Source organism: Oncorhynchus tshawytscha, linkage group LG19 (assembly GCF_018296145.1).
Source record: "Oncorhynchus tshawytscha isolate Ot180627B linkage group LG19, Otsh_v2.0, whole genome shotgun sequence".
NCBI lineage: Eukaryota > Metazoa > Chordata > Actinopteri > Salmoniformes > Salmonidae > Oncorhynchus > Oncorhynchus tshawytscha.
The window spans coordinates 57,018,090-57,035,780 of record NC_056447.1 but is presented as its reverse complement, the minus strand read 5'-3'; the positions used below and the strand labels follow the sequence as shown (position 1 = coordinate 57,035,780).

Genomic DNA, 17,691 nt, shown 5'->3' with positions numbered 1-17,691 from the left:
TCAAGTCCTGGCTCTGGCTGGGCCAAATTAAAACATTCATACTTATGTAAATAAGCTATTTCTGTTTTTATTTTTAATATATTTGCAAAAATTTCTAAAAACCTGTTTTGCTTTGTCATTATAGGGTATTATGTGTAGATTGCTGAGATTTTGTATTTATTTAATCAATTTTAGAATAAGGCTGTAACGTAACAAAATGTGGAAAAAGTCAAGGGATCTGAATACTTTCCGAATGCAGTGTATCCTCCTCAATTACCTCGACTACCCTGTATACCTGCACATCGGTACCGGTACCCCTAGTATGTAGCCTCGTTAATGTTATTTTATTGTGTTACTATTTTTCCTTTAGTTTACTGAGCAAATTGTTCATACTTACTTTTTTAAAAACTGTATTGTTGGTTAAAGGCTCGTCAGTAAGCATTTCACGGAAAAGTCTGTTGTATTTGGTGCACGTGACAAATACAATTTTCCAGATATCCTGGTTGGAAGAATCCTGGAATCAGGAGAGAATTGAGCAGGAAATCCAGAAATCCTGGTTGGAAGAATCCTGGAATCAGGAGAGAATAAGCAGGAAATCCAGGAATCCTGGTTGGAAGAATCCTGGAATCAGGAGAGAATAAGGAAATCAGGAAATCCAGGAATCCTCCAACTGTGATTTCTGACAATGTTAATAATAATTACCGGAATCTGGCAACCCTAGCAGAAACACACCAGAGATATTGACGGCTGAGGTACTTAGCACCTCTTACCAGAATGTTATCAGTCAATCTTTTCTAAAAGGGGTTGATGATTGATATAGAGATTCTTCAGTAGTTCAAGTAGGCCTCCAGTACGTAGGCCTCCAGTACGTAGGCCTCCAGTACGTAGGCCTCCAGTACGTAGGCCTCCAGTACGTAGGCCTCCAGTACGTAGGCCTCCAGTACGTAGGCCTCCAGTACGTAGGCCTCCAGTACGTAGGCCTCCAGTATGTAGGCCTCGTGAGATTCAGCAAACAAAGGAGTCTTTCTTCAGTAGATTTCGTACTGGTTTACTAGCTGGAATAGCATGAAGAAGAAATGTCATATTTACACTACTTCTGAACCCTGAGTCTGTCCAACCACGCTCCCATCCCCCAGGGGCCTTGTCCAATCATCTCCCTCCTTCTTCAGTCCTGCTCCCGCCCCCCAGGGGCCTTGTTCAGAGCTCCCAGCCAGTGAGGGCCCCCCTCAGCCAATGAAATCCCTGAATCGTTTGGCGAGTTTTGATGCTGATTGGCTTCTTGCTGAGAGGATCCAGAAATGGAAATGGTGTTCACGACGTTGTTGCTTAGACCACCATTGGTTCCACTGTTGATACCTGCTGCTCTTGTGCTGTTGAAGTTGGCATGGTTACAAAAGGTGTTGGGGTTGGTACCATTGCAGACGTTAGACGTAGTAGTGGTGTTGGAGTTGGTACCATTGCAGAAGTTTGTTGTAGAAGTGGTGTTGGTACCACTCAAGACGTTGGCTGGAGTAGTGGTGTTAGGGTTGGTGGTGTTGATAGTGCTGGTGGCATTGATACTAGAGGAGGAGCTGTTGGGATTGGTAGCTGGGGTGCGAGAGGGAGGGGTAAAGGAGAACACCCGCTCTCCTCCACCTCCCACTCCCCGTGGGCTGATGGGTCCAGTCTGCAGGCCCTCGGCCAACGGTGTGTTATCCAGAGAGAGGCGTGGAGGCGGAGGCCGTCGAGACAGCAGGCCCTGCCCGGGCCGGAGCTTTGATATGGGGCAGAGTTCCGGAAGGTTGCCAGGGTCAGGAAAGGAGAAGGCTGGAACACAAGGACCCTCTCCCTCCTCACTCAGCCAGGGGAAGGCAGAGGAGGGTGGAGGGAGCATATGACTTGGAGTATCAGGGGGCAGCAGACCTCCAGAGCCAACCATCGGAGGAGCCAGCGAGCTGGAGCTGCGATCCCAGGTGTAAGTTCCTCGGGTGGGCCGTGGACGAGGCATAGCGGGGGGAACACAGTGGATGGGGGTCTGGGGACAGCTATAAAAGCCGGACCTCTCATACAGCGGCATGGAGGAGAAGGCGTAGTCCGGGTGGCTGGAGTCGTGGCGGGGACCAGGGCCGTGGCTCGGCGTTGAGGGGTCCCCCTCGGAGTGCAGGAAGAGGGGGAAGCGGCTGAATGGAGCCCCTGGGCGCCGGCGCAGGAGAGAAACCCGGGAGGAGGTGGAGGAGCGGGGGAAAACGGGGGACTGAACCCCCAGGAGGCGACTCAGACCCCCCAGGAGAGGAGTAGAGTGGTTGGCCTCCTCATGCTCCTTGATCTGCTCCAGGTTGGACTGGAACTCCATCTCCTCTTTGGGAACACTAGAGAGAAGAAGAAGACGACTTTACCATCTGCTCTTTACACTGGAGTGATAATAGGAATGTGTTAGCTAGTTTAATTCCATCTGCTCTTTAGGAACACTGGAGTGATGATAGGAAAGTGTTAGCTAGTTTAATTCCATCTGCTCTTTAGGAACACTGGAGTGATGATAGGAAAGTGTTAGCTAGTTCAGTGATTAAAAGGAAGAAACTTCCCTGAGCAATGTAATAGATCTCAAAGTATCAAGCTAGTTAGGTACTGGAAGTGTTATAGCGCACAATCAACCCCTTGGATTGATGAGGAAATGAAAAATTATGTGGTTGAGAGGGATGAGGCAAAAGGCTGCAATTAAGTCTGGCAGTCCAACTGATTGGCAAACATACTGCAAATTAAGAAATCATGTGACTAAACTAAATAAAAATAAACTACACTATGAAACAAAGAAAAATTATATTAAAAATGATAGAAAAAAGACTACCACTGGTACCACATTAAATTACATTTTTTGAAAAAAAGCCAACTCTGCTCCTTCTTTCATTGAATCAGATGGCTCATTCATCACAAAGCACACTGATATTGCAAACTACTTTAATGACTTTTCCATTGGCAAGATAAACAAACTTAGGGATGACATTCCAGCAACAAACACTGACACTACACATCCAAGTATATCGGACCAAATTATGAAAGACAAGAAGTGTACTTTGAATTCCGTAAAGTCAGTGTGGAAGAGGTGAACATTGTTTTGTTGTCTATCAACAATGACAAGCCACCGGGGTCTGATAAATTGGATGGAAAATTACTGAAGATAATAGCAGACGATATTGCCACTCCTATTTTACGCATCTTCAATGTAAGCCTACTAGAGAGTGTGTGCACTCAGGCCTGGAGGGAAGCTAAAGTGTTTCCGCTAACCAAGAATAGTAAAGCCCTCTTTACTGGCTCAAATAGCTGACCAATCAACCTGTTACCAACCCTTAGTAAACTTATTTCACAGTAAACAAATTGACAACAGAATTTCAGCATGCTTATAGGGAAGCGCACTCAAAAAGCACAGCACTTACACAAATGACTAATGATTGGCTGAGAGAAATTGATGATAAAATGATTGTGGGGGCTGTCTTGTTAGACTTCAGAGCAGCTTTTGACATTATCGATCATAGTCTGCTACTGGAAAAACGTATGTGTCATGGCTTTACACCCTCTGATATAATGTGGATAAAGAGTTACTTGTCTAACAGAACACAGAGGGTGTTCTTCAATGGAAGCCTCTCAAACATAATCCAGTTAGAATCAGGAATTCCCCAGGGCAGCTGTTTAGGCCCCTTGCTTTTTAAAACGATTACTAACGACATGCCACTGACTTTGAGTAAAGCCAGAGTGTCTATTTATGTGGATAACTCAACACGTCAGCTACTACAGAGACTGAAATGACTGCAACAATTCACAAAGAGCTGCAGTTAGTTTTAGAGTAGGTGGCAAGGCATAAGTTGCCTAAATATTTCGAAAATTTAAAGCATTGTATTTGGAACAGAACACTCACTAAACCCTAAACCTCAACCAAATCTTGTAATAAATCATGTGGAAATTGAGCATGTTGAGATTACTAAACTGCTTGGAGTAACACTATATTGCAAACTGTCATGGTCAAAACATATTGATGCAGTAGTAGCTAAGATGGGGAGAAGTCTGTCCAAAATTGTAATTGGCTCAGAACAGGGCAGCACGGCTGGCCCTTGGATGTACCAGAGAGATAATATTAATAATATGCATGTCAATCTCTCCTGGCTCAAAGTGGAGGAGAGATCGACTCCATCACTACTTTTATTTCTGAGAGGTATTGACATGTTGAATGCACCAAGCTGTGACACCCATACATACCCCACAAGACATGCCACAAGAGGTCTCTTCACAGTCCCCAAGTCCAGAACAGAGGCACACAGTACTACATAGATCCATGACTACATGGAACTCTATTCCACATCAGGTAACTGATGCAGCAGTAAAAATGTGATTTAAAAAACAGATAAAAAACACCTTTTGGAACAGCGGGGACTGTGAAACAACACAAACATAGGCACAGACACAGGCATACATACACACGATTACATACGCACTATACACACATGGATTTAGTCCTGTATATATGTGGTAGTGGTGGGCCTTAGGGCACATGGTGTGTTGTGAAATCTGTGAATATTTTGTAATGTTTTGTAAAAATTGTATAAACTGCTTTGATTTTGCTTTGGCAGCAGCTAACTGGGATCCATAATAAATACAAATACAAACAAAGTTACAACGACCCTAGGAGTTTCAAAATACGAGCATGCATTTATAAGATTGTGCTGTTATTATTTCTATAATTATGATCTATTATTTTTTTCTGACTGTTTTCCATGTTATTTGGTTAGTTATCTTAAAGGGATAGGCGTCCCGTTAACTGGACAGCAGCTTTTTGTGTCACAAGATTTTAGAGAAACAACAAATGTCGGTACATATAAGTGTCTTATATCAGCTGAAAAGCTTCAATTCTTGTCCAATTTCCAGTAGCTATTACTGCGAAAAAATGCCATGCTATTGTTTGAGGAGAGCTCCTAACCGCAAAATACTTGTTTTCAACGCGATAGGTTTGATGAATTCACCTCTGAAGGGGAAATGTGAACTAACAATCTGAAATCTTGCTCTGATTTATCATCCAAAGGGTCCCAGAGATAACATGAAGTGTCATTTTGTTAGATAAAATAATTTTTCATATCCTTATCCCATGTTTCCCTCTGGCCAACGCCAATTGGCAGCCAAGGCTTTGCAAAGGTGTGTCATGAGTCAGGGAGAAGAAGAGAGAGAATATAATATCTATTATTTACAGGAAACTCATTCTACGAGTATAGATGAGGTTGGGTGGAAAAAGGATTGGGAGGGAGAAGTATATTTCTGTCATGGGCAAAGAAACTCAAAAGGGGTGATTATACTAATTAATACAAATGTTGATCCGATTGTGTAAACAGATCCGCAAGGAAGATGGATTATTATATGCTATTGGATCAAAAACAGATCTGGATAATTAATCTGGGCCAAATAATGATGATCCACACACTTTTTCAAATATATAATAATCTATTGAGCTCACAAGCAACGAAATAATTTATTATTATGGTGGGAGATTATAATACGGCTTTAAGTACCTCAAATGGATCGTAAAGGAAATCACTCTACAAACTATCACCCTCAAGCACTTAAGGAGATCATGAAGATCATGGATGCATTAGAACTAGTGGACAAATGGATGCTGAAAAACCCTGACCTCGTGAGATATACATGGAGGAGGTTTAATATCCTGACCTAGTGAGATATACATGGAGGTTTAATATCCTGACCTAGTGAGATATACATGGAGGAGGTTTAATATCCCGACCTAGTGAGATATGCATGGAGGTTTTAATATCCTGACCTCGTGAGATATACATGGAGGAGGTTTATACCCTGACCTAGTGAGATATACATGGAGGAGGTTTAATATCCTGACCTAGTGAGATATACATGGAGGAGGTTTAATATCCTGACCTAGTGAGATATACATGGAGGAGGTTTAATATCCTGACCTAGTGAGATATACATGGAGGAGGTTTAATATCCTGACCTAGTGAGATATACATGTTTAATATCCTGAGGATATACATGGAGGAGGTTTAATATCCTGACCTAGTGAGATATACATGTTTAATATCCTGAGTGAGGATGTTTAATATCCTGACCTAGTGAGATATACATGGAGGTTTAATATCCTGACCTAGTGAGATATACATGGAGGAGGTTTAATATCCTGACCTAGTGAGATATACGTGGAGGTTTAATATCCTGACCTAGTGAGATATACATGGAGGAGGTTTAATATCCTGACCTAGTGAGATATACATGGAGGAGGTTTAATATCCTGACCTAGTGAGATATACACGGAGGTTTAATATCCTGACCTAGTGAGATATACATGGAGGAGGCTTAATCAAGCTAGCCATCTTGATTACTTCTTAGTCTCGTTCTTGCTGGTGTAACAGTATAGACTTTACGTCCGTCCCCCTCGCCCCGACCTGGGCGCGAACCAGGGACGCTCTGCACACAGACAACAGTCACCCTCGAAGCATCGTTACCCATCGCTCGAAAAAAGCCTCGGCCCTTGCAGAGCAAGGGGAACCACTACTTCAAGGTCTCAGAGCAAGTGATGTCACCGATTGAAACGCCACTAGCGCGCACCACCGCTAACTAGCTAGCAATTTCACATCGGCTACACTGGCATCAAAATTTTAAAAAAGTATTAATAGGAGATTGAGTGCGATCGGACCACCTTCTAAATGACCTCAATATAACTCTTACAGAATATCCACATGGGCAGGGATATTGGAAATGTAATCAAAGCCTATTGGATGACAATTTGTTCTTAGCTAAGACAAAATAATTCATAATTGACTTTTTTTTTGCACAACATAGGTACAGCAGATCCCGTAATTGTATGGGACACTTTTAAATGTACTTTTAGAGGCCATGCAATACAATACTCATCATTAAAACAAAACCAGTTTAGGTCAAAAGAGATTAGACTAATAAAGGAAATAGAGGAAGTAACAGAGCAGGTAGATGGTAGGTGACCAGGTGCACGGTGTTTCCTCCGACACATTGGTGCGGCTGGCTTCCGGGTTGGAGGCGCGCTGGTTTGTGTTTCGAAGGACGCATGGCTTTCGACCTTCGTCTCTCCTGAGCCCGTACGGGAGTTGTAGCGATGAGACAAGATAGTAACTACTAACAAGTGGATACTAGGAAATTGGGGAGAAAAGGGGTCAAAAAAGGTATCGCCCTTTCTTAAAAAGCCATACAAAGCTCGTTACAATTTCAGTTTTATCCTCCAGAAAATATAGAACAAATATTACAACAAATGTTGTGGTTAAACTCAAATATACAAATTCATTAAAAAAAACATTGTTTATGGATTTGAAAAAAAGGTAGTGTATTTGTCCTCCGAAGAGGGGGAGGGGTTAATAACACATTCGTTAAAAAAAAAAAGTATATGTATATATATCTATATATCTATATATATATATATATATATTTATTAACAAAAAATATAATAAATACAAAAAAGAAAACGAAGTTACTTGGCATTTTATATGCGTATATCTTATTAAGCTTGTTATGACAAAGATTAGGTCTATTCCTGCAAGAATTTCCTTTGAAACAAAATTGCTTTTTTAGTTTAGGAATTGGCTTAATTGGGGTCTGGGAAACGGGTCCAATAGGTGTGTGTCTGTCTGTATCTGTGTGTGTCTGTATCGGTATGTGTCTTTATCGGTGTGTGTGTGTGTGTGTGTGTGTCTGTCTGTATCTGTGTGTGTCTGTATATGTGTGTGTCTTTATCTGTGTGTCTGTATCTGTGTGTAAGGTACCTGATGTCCAGAGCAGAGCCCATGAAGGAAGGTTTGCGATGCTCCGCGCTGGCTGCAGTGTATGGAGGCTGGGGCTCTGATTCGTTCCAGTACTTATCCCTCTCTACCAATGGGATAGTGTCGTACATCTCATCCACAGACAGCAGGGACACCTGAGAGGGATAGAACAAGATTGTGTTCATTTGGCATCAAACGGAAGAAAACACAGATTTTTATAATGTAGGCAGCCAAACCTGTAAATTACGATCAACCAGATAGTTGGTTTCAAAGTCATCGTCGTCTTCCCCAAATGGGTTTATCAGTTGTTCTGCCACCTGTCCACATCACAATGAAGTGTAAAATGTGTTATACATCATCAAGTAATTCTGTCATATTGTGAAAAGAACTGTGTGTATGTGTATCAATCAGTGAACCATCCCTCCCTCCCTCCATCCCTCCCTCCCTCCATCAACCCCATCCCTCCCTCCCTCAACCCCCACCCTCCCTCCCTCCATCCCTCCATCCCTCCATCAACCCCCATCCCTCCCTCCCTCCCTCCCTCCCTCCCTCCCTCCCTCCCTCCCTCCCTCCCTCCCCCCTCCCTCCCTCCCTCCCCTCCCTCAACACCCTCCCTCCCTCCCTCCACACCCTCCCTCCCTCCATCAACCCCCTCCCTCCCCCCTCCCCCTCCCTCCATCCCTCCATCAACCCCCTCCCTCCCTCCCTCCATCCCTCCCCCTCCCTCCATCCCTCCCTCCATCAACCCCCTCCCTCCCTCCCTCCATCCCTCCCTCCATCAACCCCCTCCCTCCTCCCTCCCTCCCCCTCCCTCCTCCCTCCATCCATCCATCCCTCCATCAACCCCCTCCCTCCCCCTCCATCCATCCCTCCCTCCCTCCCCCTCCATCCCTCCCTCCCCTCCCTCCATCCCTCCCCCCCTCCATCCCTCCCTCCCCTCCCTCCATCCCTCCCCCCCTCCCTCCATCCCTCCCCCCTCCATCCCTCCCTCCCTCCCTCCCTCCCTCCATCCCTCCCTCCCTCCCTCCCTCCCTCCCTCCCCCTCCCTCCCCCTCCCTCCCTCCCCTCCCTCCCTCCCTCCCCACCTTGAGCCAGCCCACGTAGAAGAAGAACTGTAGCAGGGTGAAGACAGGCAGGTAGAAGTCGATGTCATGACCAGCGTAGCCCTGGGCGGGGTCTAAGAACTGTCGACCAATCAGACACGCCAGGAAGAAACTGTAGACCGCCACTGTCACCACCTAACAGAGAGGAAGTACTTACAATCCAGGTTCCTGTAGTTAGTTCCTCATCATGACTGACAATAACAGACACATGATTTCATTAACAAAGAATTTGTGGGATCAAGATCGATGTTCACTATTTTAGTGTTAGTTCTACTACTACAACAACTATTAGTTGTTACTACTGCTACTACTCCTACCACCACTACTACTACCACTACCACTACTACCATTACTACATGTAGATAACAGAACCTGGGTGTACACAAGGGGTAGGCTGATCCAATCATAACTGTATAGCTTCATACACTGTGTCCGCAATGTATTTAATTCCTGCAGAGGAGATAAGATGGAACAAATAGACAGACAGACAGACAGACAGACAGACAGACAGACAGACAGACAGACAGACAGACAGACAGACAGATAAACAGACAGACAGACAGACAGACAGACAGACAGACAGACAGACAGACAGACAGACAGACAGACAGACAGACAGACAGACAGACAGACAGACAGACAGACAGACAGACAGACAGACAGACAGACAGACAGACAGACAGACAGACAGACAGACAGACAGACAGACAGACAGACAGACAGACAGACAGACAGACAGACAGACAGACAGACACAGACAGACAGACAGACAGACAGACAGACAGACAGACACACACACACACACACACACACACACACACACACACACACACACACACACACAGACACACACACACAGACACACACAGACACACAGACACACAGACACACACACACAGAAACAGACACATTGAGAATGGCTGACAGCGCCACATCATTGTTGATGCGTCCCTCGGTGCGGGCCCTCAGTGCCAGGTTAACAAACCACATACAAGGAACCCAGAACTTGTTATGAGGTGAGGGCAACTCCTCCAACTGCCTATGTTCCTCTGCTGTCATCAGGCCTGAGAGAGACACACACACACACACGAAGGGTAGGAATTAGGAGGAGCTTCAAACCTTCTGTAAGAGCCGGTTTCCGAGACCCAGATTTAACCTACTTCTAGTTGTCATTCTCAAATTGACAGTGTTTTTGTCCAGGACTAAGCTTGATCTGGGTGGGGGATTCTGGCATTTACTGTGATAACCAATATTATGGCCTTATAATAACAGCTGGCTACAGCATCAAGGAACTCCCCTCTTACACTATTATTATTTATTGTTATTTCCTCACTAGCATCATACCACCCTGCATCCCATTGCTGGCTTGCCTCTGAAGATAAGCAGGGTTGTCCCTGGATGGGAGACCAGATGCTGCAGGAAGTGGTGTTGGAGGGCCAGTAGGAGGCACTCTTTCCTCTGGTCTAAAATAATACCCCAGGGCAAGTTTTTGGGGACATTGCCCTGTGTAGGGTGCTGTCTTTGGGATGGGACGTTAAAATGTGTGTCCTGACTCTGTGGTCACTAAAGATCCCATGTCACTTATTGTAAGGGTGTTTACCATGGTGTCCTGGCTAAATTCCCAAGCTGTCCTTCATACAATCATGGTCACCTACTCATCCCCAGCTTACATTTGGCTCATTCATCTCCCTGTAACTATTCCCCAGGTTGTTGCCGTAAATGAGAACGTGTTCTCAGCCAATGTACCTGGTTATATAACATATTTTTAAAAGAGTTAAACTAAAGTGTAAATGTAATGTTCTAGATTACAAGCAAGCTAGTTTAGCACTAGCTGTGGTATCTGTTTAGGGTGGCACTGAGAATACAGGCTGCCGGTGAGATGTGCTATTTTACTCTGCCCTGTAGAGTCTGTTGAGCTGTGAGTTTTAACTCTAGGGTGTAGAGGGTTGTGACATCAGACATCACAGCGTACCTGGCTGTACCTGCACCAGGTGGTTCATGGTGGGGAACCTCTAGGGGTCAACTAGGTTAAGGGTTATGGCTAGGTTTGGTGTCGTACCCTAGAAGTCAACGAGGGTAAGGGTTAGGGGTCATAGGCTTTGAGGTCGTAGGTCGTACCTGCCTGCACCAGGTGCTTCATGGTGGGGAACCTCTTGTAGACTGCCGTGCTGACCGATCGGTAGATGAGCACGCCGGACAGGTTGGCGTATCGCATCAGGGTGCGGCGGGTCAGCCTGGCGATCTCATCGGTACCACGGATGTGAGCGCCCACCAGCGCACCCAACCGGTCCGGCCAGGGAACACTCTCAAACTGACCCCACCACCGAGACACCACCAGGGTCACATAAAAACCTGCGGGAGACAAACACACATGGAGACGACAAAAAAATATGTTATTTATCAATGACATTAAAAGGGAAATGTCACCATGTATCTACTTCATACTCATCATCTCCACCCACATCAGTAGTAACCAGCTGAATTTCTGTGGTTCAATACTTCCCATTTCCCTTCTGGAAAAATCCATAGTTCCATTTCAAAACTAATAAAACTAATAAAACTAAAACTATTAAAACAAAAACTAATAAAACTAAAACTATTAAAACTAAAACTAATAAAACTTAAAATAAAGTTTAAAATAAAGTAAAATAAAGTTTAAAATAGTATTTTCTGGGACTGAGCAGTCGGTTTCCCTTCTCGGCCAGCTCGTTATCAGAACATACACAGAAGTCCTGGCTGCTCGTGGGCGATGTACTTGAAACAATGTAACGTATGTTACATGTAAATGTACTAAGTAAAAACATTCAAAGAATGGGAAGGAAAAAAAAAAAAGTACATTTCTAGTCATCAACACATACTTGAATAAATCACTTTTGAAAGCATTTAATGGAAAAACACCTTCACCAGAAACAGTACATTCTGGGTACACATCAATGATTTCTCTATATGTACCTACTATTAAAACTATAATAAAACTAAAACTATTAAAACTAAAAACTAATAAAACTAAAACTATTAAAACTAAAAACTAATAAAACTAAAACTAATAAAACTAAAACTATTAAAACTAAAAACTATTAAAACTAAAAACTAATAAAACTAAAACTAATAAAACTAAAACTAAAACTAATAAAACTAAAACTAATAAAACTAAAACTATTAAAACTAAAAACTAATAAAACTAAAACTAATAAAACTAAAACTATTAAAACTAAAACTAAAACTAATAAAACTAAAACTAATAAAACTAAAACTATTAAAACTAAAACTAATAAAACTAAAACTAATAAAACTAAAACTAAAACTAATAAAACTAAAACTATTAAAACTAAAACTATTAAAACTAAAACTATTAAAACTAAAACTAAAACTAATAAAACTAAAACTAATAAAACTAAAACTAATAAAACTAAAACTATTAAAACTAAAACTAATAAAACTAAAACTAAAACTATTAAAACTAAAACTAAAACTATTAAAACTAAAACTAAAACTATTAAAACTAAAGCTAATAAAACTAAAACTAAAACTATTAAAACTAAAACTAATAAAACTAAAACTAATAAAACTAATAAAACTATTAAAACTAAAACTAATAAAACTAAAACTAATAAAACTAAAACTAATAAAACTAAAACTATTAAAACAAAAACTAATAAAACTAAAACTATTAAAACTAAAACTAATAAAACTAAAACTAAAACTATTAAAACTAAAAGTTTAGGGTCTGAAGTTCAAATGTATGCAGATGATACAGTGATATGTGCATGCAAAGAGCAAACAACAAGCTGCACAAGAACTCTGGCTCAGTGACTCATGTCTGCATCTCAATGTGAAAAAAACTGTTTGCATGTTCTTCACAAAGAGGGCAACAGATGCTACTGAGCCAGATGTCTATGTGTCAGGGGAGAAGCTCCAGGTGGTATCCAGATGATTTTAAGTACCTTGGCATCATATCTGATGCTTGAGCCAGATTCCAACAGGTGGTATCTGATTTGAAGTACCTCATTTTGATTCCAAAAAGCATGTGAAAAAGGTAATTCAAATAACCAAATTCAACCTAGCTAATTTCCGATTTATACGAAATTGTTTGACTACAGAGGTAGCAAAACTGTACTTCAAATCTATGATACTCCCCCACTTAACATACTGCTTGACTAGTTGGGCCCAAGCTTGCTGTACAACATTAAAACCTATTCAGTCTGTCTACAAACAGGCTCTCAAAGTGCTTGATAGGAAGCCCAATAGCCATCATCATTGTCACATCCTTAGAAAGCATGAGCTCTTGAGTTGGGAAAATCTTGTGCAATACACCGACGCATGTCTTGTATTCAAGATCCTTAATGGCCTGGCTCCTCCCCCTCCACTCAATATTTTTGTTAAACAGAAAACCCAGACATATGGCAGCAGATCCACAAGGTCTGCCATGAGAGGTGACTGTATAGTTCCCCTAAGGAAAAGCACCTTTAGTAAATCTGCATTCTCTGTGAGAGCTTCCCATGTCTGGAATACACTGCCATCAGACACACATAACTGCACCACATATCACACTTTCACAAAATGCTTGAAGACATGGCTAAAGGTCAATCAGACTTGTGAACATGGTCCCTAGCTGTGTGTTGCCGCTCTCCATGTTGTCTGTTGTCTGTAGCTTGTGAGGTGTGGAAACACTTTGTTGCTTTTATGAATTTTGTCTTGCTGCTTTTTGTCCTATGTTGCTCTGTCTGTATGCTACGTCTTGCTTGTCCTATGTTGCTATGTCTTGCTTGTTCTATGTTGCTATTGTCTGTATTGTAATTGTTTTTAATAACCTGCCCAGGGACTGCGGTTGAAAATTAGCCGGCTGGCTAAAACCGGCACTTTTACTGAAACGTTGATTAATGTGCACTGTCCCTGTAAAAATAAAAATAAACTCAAACTCAAACTCAAAACTAATAAAACTAAAACTAATAAAACTAAAACTAATAAAACTAAAACTAATAAAACTAAAACTATTCAAACTAAAACTATTAAAACTAAAACTATTAAAACTAAAACTATTAAAACTAAAACTATTAAAACTAAAACTAAAACTATTAAAACTAAACTATTAAAACTAAAACTATTAAAACTAAAACTAATAAAACTAAAACTATTAAAATTAAAACTATTAAAACTAAAACTATTAAATAAAGGTAAAAAGAAAGGCCACTCAGGAAGGAAGAAGCTCCAAAAAAGCCAGACTACGGTTTGCAACTGCAGATGGGGACAAAGATTGTACTTTTTGGAGAAATAATAATAATCTGATTAAACAGAAATAGAACTGTTTGGCCATAATGACCATCATTATGTTTGGAGGAAAAAGGGGGAAGCTTGCAAGCCGAAGAACACCATCCCAACCGTGAAGCATGGGGGTGGCAGCATCATGTTGTGGGGGTGCTTTGCTGCAGGAGGGACTGGTGCACTTCACAAAATAGATGGCATCATGAGGGTGGAAAATTATGTGGATATATTGAAGCAACATCAAGACATCAGTCAGGAAGTTAAAGCTTGGTCACAAAAGTTATGGCAAAATGACTTAGTTTTAAGGACAACAAAGTAAATGTATTGGAGTGGCCATCACAAAGCCCTGACCTCAATCCTATAGAACATTTGTGGGCAGAACTGAAAAAGCGTGTGCGAGCAAGGAGGCCTACAAATCTGACTCAGTTACACCAGTTCTGTCAGGAGGAATGGGCCAAAATTCACCCAACTTATTGTGGGAAGCTGGTGGAAGGCTACCCGAAAGGTTTGACCCAAGTTAAACAATTTAAAGGCAATGCTACCAAATAATAATTGAGTATGTGAGGGGAATGTGGGAATGTGATGAAAGAAATAAAACTGAAATAAATCATTCTCTCTACTATTATTCTGACATTTCACATTCTTAAAATAAAGTGGTGATCCTAACTGACCTACTAAGACATGGCATTTTTCCAAGGATTAAATGTCAGGAATTGAGTTTAAATTTGGCTAAGGTGTACATGTATGTAAACTTCCGACTTCAACTGTACATATGTACCTATTTGAATCTTTTTTACATTCTTTGCTTTCAAAGACAGAACAATGAAAAGAGAGGAGGCTCTGTACAGAGACCTCAAAATGGTTATCTTTGACCCCACACTATTACACTACCGCACTGTGTTTATTTGTAACCTGTGTTGAAGGACCACCAGAGGGCAGGCTGGGCTCATGGATAGTAGCCCAACAAGGCATGGGAGACAAGGTAACCAGAGGCAATTAAGCACAGCTGACGGTACTAATGACATACTCTCCTTCCCCTATAAGAGAGAGAATGGAACCAGCAGAGATGGGGGGGGAAACTATCTCTGGAAGATGGCCACCGAGAGAGAGGAGCTATCCAGGAAGAACCACTAAGACGGTGACAATCCCGTGACTTGTGTTGTAGTTTAAAGATAATCCTATTGTGTTCTTGTTTCATCTGGAGAAGAAGATGTATGTTTTTTCCTTAGAAGATTTTCATTGATTATGTTGGAGTGTTTGTGTTGACCAAATGCCCTCAATAGAGAACTGTGTTCAATCAAGAAAACCTACTCCTGACTCGTTTATTCCACCTTTCCGCTTTAGAGTGACGCCCAATTACTTGGTCCGCTCACACCTGCTAAAGTTTTTGTAGAGAGGAAGTTCAGAATTGTTGATGACGTCTGTCAAAAGGGGGTTGTTTGATGCTTGAGAAGTATTGACTTGTGGCCTGAGAGTGAGTGGCTAAATGATTACTGAGCACCAGTGTTTGAAAGAGTCAAATCCACTTTAATTCAGGTAGTAAAAATAAATTCCAATACAATTGTAAGCAATGAGGACAATTGGAATTTCAGAAATGGAGTTGATCCCAACCCTGCTGTGCACAAAACCCTGCTGTGCACAAATCGGTTAGACAGCATAAAATATAACATAACAGAGCATAACAGAGCAGAACAGAACAGTATTCTCACCCAATACGAAGGACACAGGGATGAGTTCTGCATAACGGTCACAGTAGATGGCCAGCTTCTCAAACAGCCTCTTCTGACCCTCATTCAACACAAACCTAGAGAGAACAGGTCTGTCACAAAGTTAACTCCTGTATGATTGAACATGATAGGGAGGGAGTGACAACAATTGCAAAAAAAGAGAAGGGGGCCTAATATTCCCACAACGGTTCCCTGGCATTTGATTGTAAAAAGCTGTGTTCTTTGATTTGAAGGGACCAGCAATATAAGCAAAGAAATACACAAATGCATGGTCACTGTAAAGAGGTAGACCAACTCTACTAGATCAGATGAGGTTACCTGTGTAAATGACTAGGCTACCTGTGTAAATGACGAGGTTACCTGTGTAAATGACGAGGTTACCTGTGTAAATGACGAGGCTACCTGTGTAAATGACGAGGCTACCTGTGTAAATGACGAGGCTACCTGTGTAAATGACGAGGTTACCTGTGTCTATGATGAGGTTACCTGTATATGATGAGGTTACCTGTATATGATGAGGTTACCTGTGTAAATTACAGGGTTACCTGTGAAGTTGTGAGGTTACCGGTATATGATGAGGTTACCTGTATATGATGAGGTTACCTGTGTAAATTACAGGGTTACCTGTATATGACGAGGTTACCTGTATATGACGAGGTTACCTGTATATGACGAGGTTACCTGTATATGACGAGGTTACCTGTAAATTACGGGGTTACCTGTATATGATGAGGTTACCTGTGTAAATTACAGGGTTACCTGTGAAGTTGTGAGGTTACCTGTATATAATGAGGTTACCTGTGTAAATTACAGGGTTACCTGTGAAGTTGTGAGGTTACCTGTATATGATGCTGAAGGAGTAGTACAGTGTGGTGAAGATGATCAGTTCTCTCCACAGCAGCTTGTAGATGCTCCCCTTCCATCGGAGGAGCAGATGAGAGAAGGTCCCTAGCCCCGCGTCAGCAACCCTCCGCGAGTACGTCACCGTCATCACTACCCTTCCCTGGCCAGGCTGGCTGGCTGGATGGATGGATGGAGAGCTGGATGGATGGATGGATGGATGGATGGATGGATAGGTGGCTGGCTGGATGGATGGATGGATGGATGGATGGATGGATGGATGGATGGATAGGTGGCTGGCTGGGTGGCTGGCTGGCTGGATGGATGGAGAGCTGGATGGAGAGCTGGATGGATGGATGGATGGATGGATGGATGGAGAGCTGGATGGATGGAGAGCTGGATGGATGGATGGATGGATGGATGGATGGATGGATGGATGGATGGATGGATGGATGGATGGATGGAGAGCTGGATGGATGGATGACTAGCTGAATGGTTGGCACAGAGAAATCTGCCCTTGGTGTATCAAATTGGTCAACTACTGTCTGGTTGGCTGGCTGGCTGGCTGGCACAGAGAAAGCTGTCCTTGGTGTGTCAAAATGGTCAACTACTGGCTGGTTGGCTAGCTGGCTGGAACAGAGAAATCTGCAATTGGTGTATCAAAATGGTCAACTACTGTCTGGTTGGCTGGCTGGCTGGCTGGTTGGCTGGCTGGAACAGAGAAATCTGCCATTGGTGTATCAAAATGGTCAACTACTGTCTGGTTGGCTGGCTGGCTGGTTGGCTGGTTGGCTGGCTGGCTGGCTGGAACAGAGAAATCTGCCCTTGGTGTATCAAAATGGTCAACTACTGTCTGGTTGGCTGGCTGGCTGGAACAGAGAAATCTGCCCTTGGTGTATCAAAATGGTCAACTACTGTCACTTTCTCTGTTTGCTTTACATGTCAACTTTCCAAAACCCTGATAGTGACACATATCGATCACATATCTACTTGATAACAAACTAT

At 42.4% G+C, this 17,691-nt stretch overlaps 1 protein-coding gene across 1 annotated transcript; it reads right to left on the bottom strand.

The window, feature by feature from the left end:
• Positions 1-232: 232 nt before the first annotated feature.
• On the bottom strand, positions 233-16,921 carry best1 (bestrophin 1). The gene is made up of 9 exons (XM_042301966.1): positions 16,686-16,921; positions 15,829-15,923; positions 10,976-11,209; positions 9,767-9,921; positions 9,230-9,307; positions 8,840-8,992; positions 7,991-8,071; positions 7,758-7,909; positions 233-2,327 (listed from the first exon to the last, which is right to left on the bottom strand). Exons 1-9 carry the CDS (start codon positions 16,835-16,837, stop codon positions 1,145-1,147), a joined length of 2,283 nt encoding a protein of 760 aa, XP_042157900.1. The 5' UTR covers positions 16,838-16,921; the 3' UTR covers positions 233-1,144.
• Positions 16,922-17,691: the final 770 nt, after the last annotated feature.

Coding starts and splice junctions, on each gene's coding strand:
- best1 (XM_042301966.1), bottom strand. CDS start 16,837: ATGACGGTGACGTACTCGCGGAGGGTTGCTGACGCGGGGCTAGGGACC. Junction 7,910..7,990: donor TGGTTGATCGTAATTTACAG/GTTTGGCTGCCT, acceptor TATCCCTCTCAG/GTGTCCCTGCTGTCTGTGGA. Junction 2,328..7,757: donor GGCTCTGCTCTGGACATCAG/GTACCTTACACA, acceptor TCTTCTCTCTAG/TGTTCCCAAAGAGGAGATGG.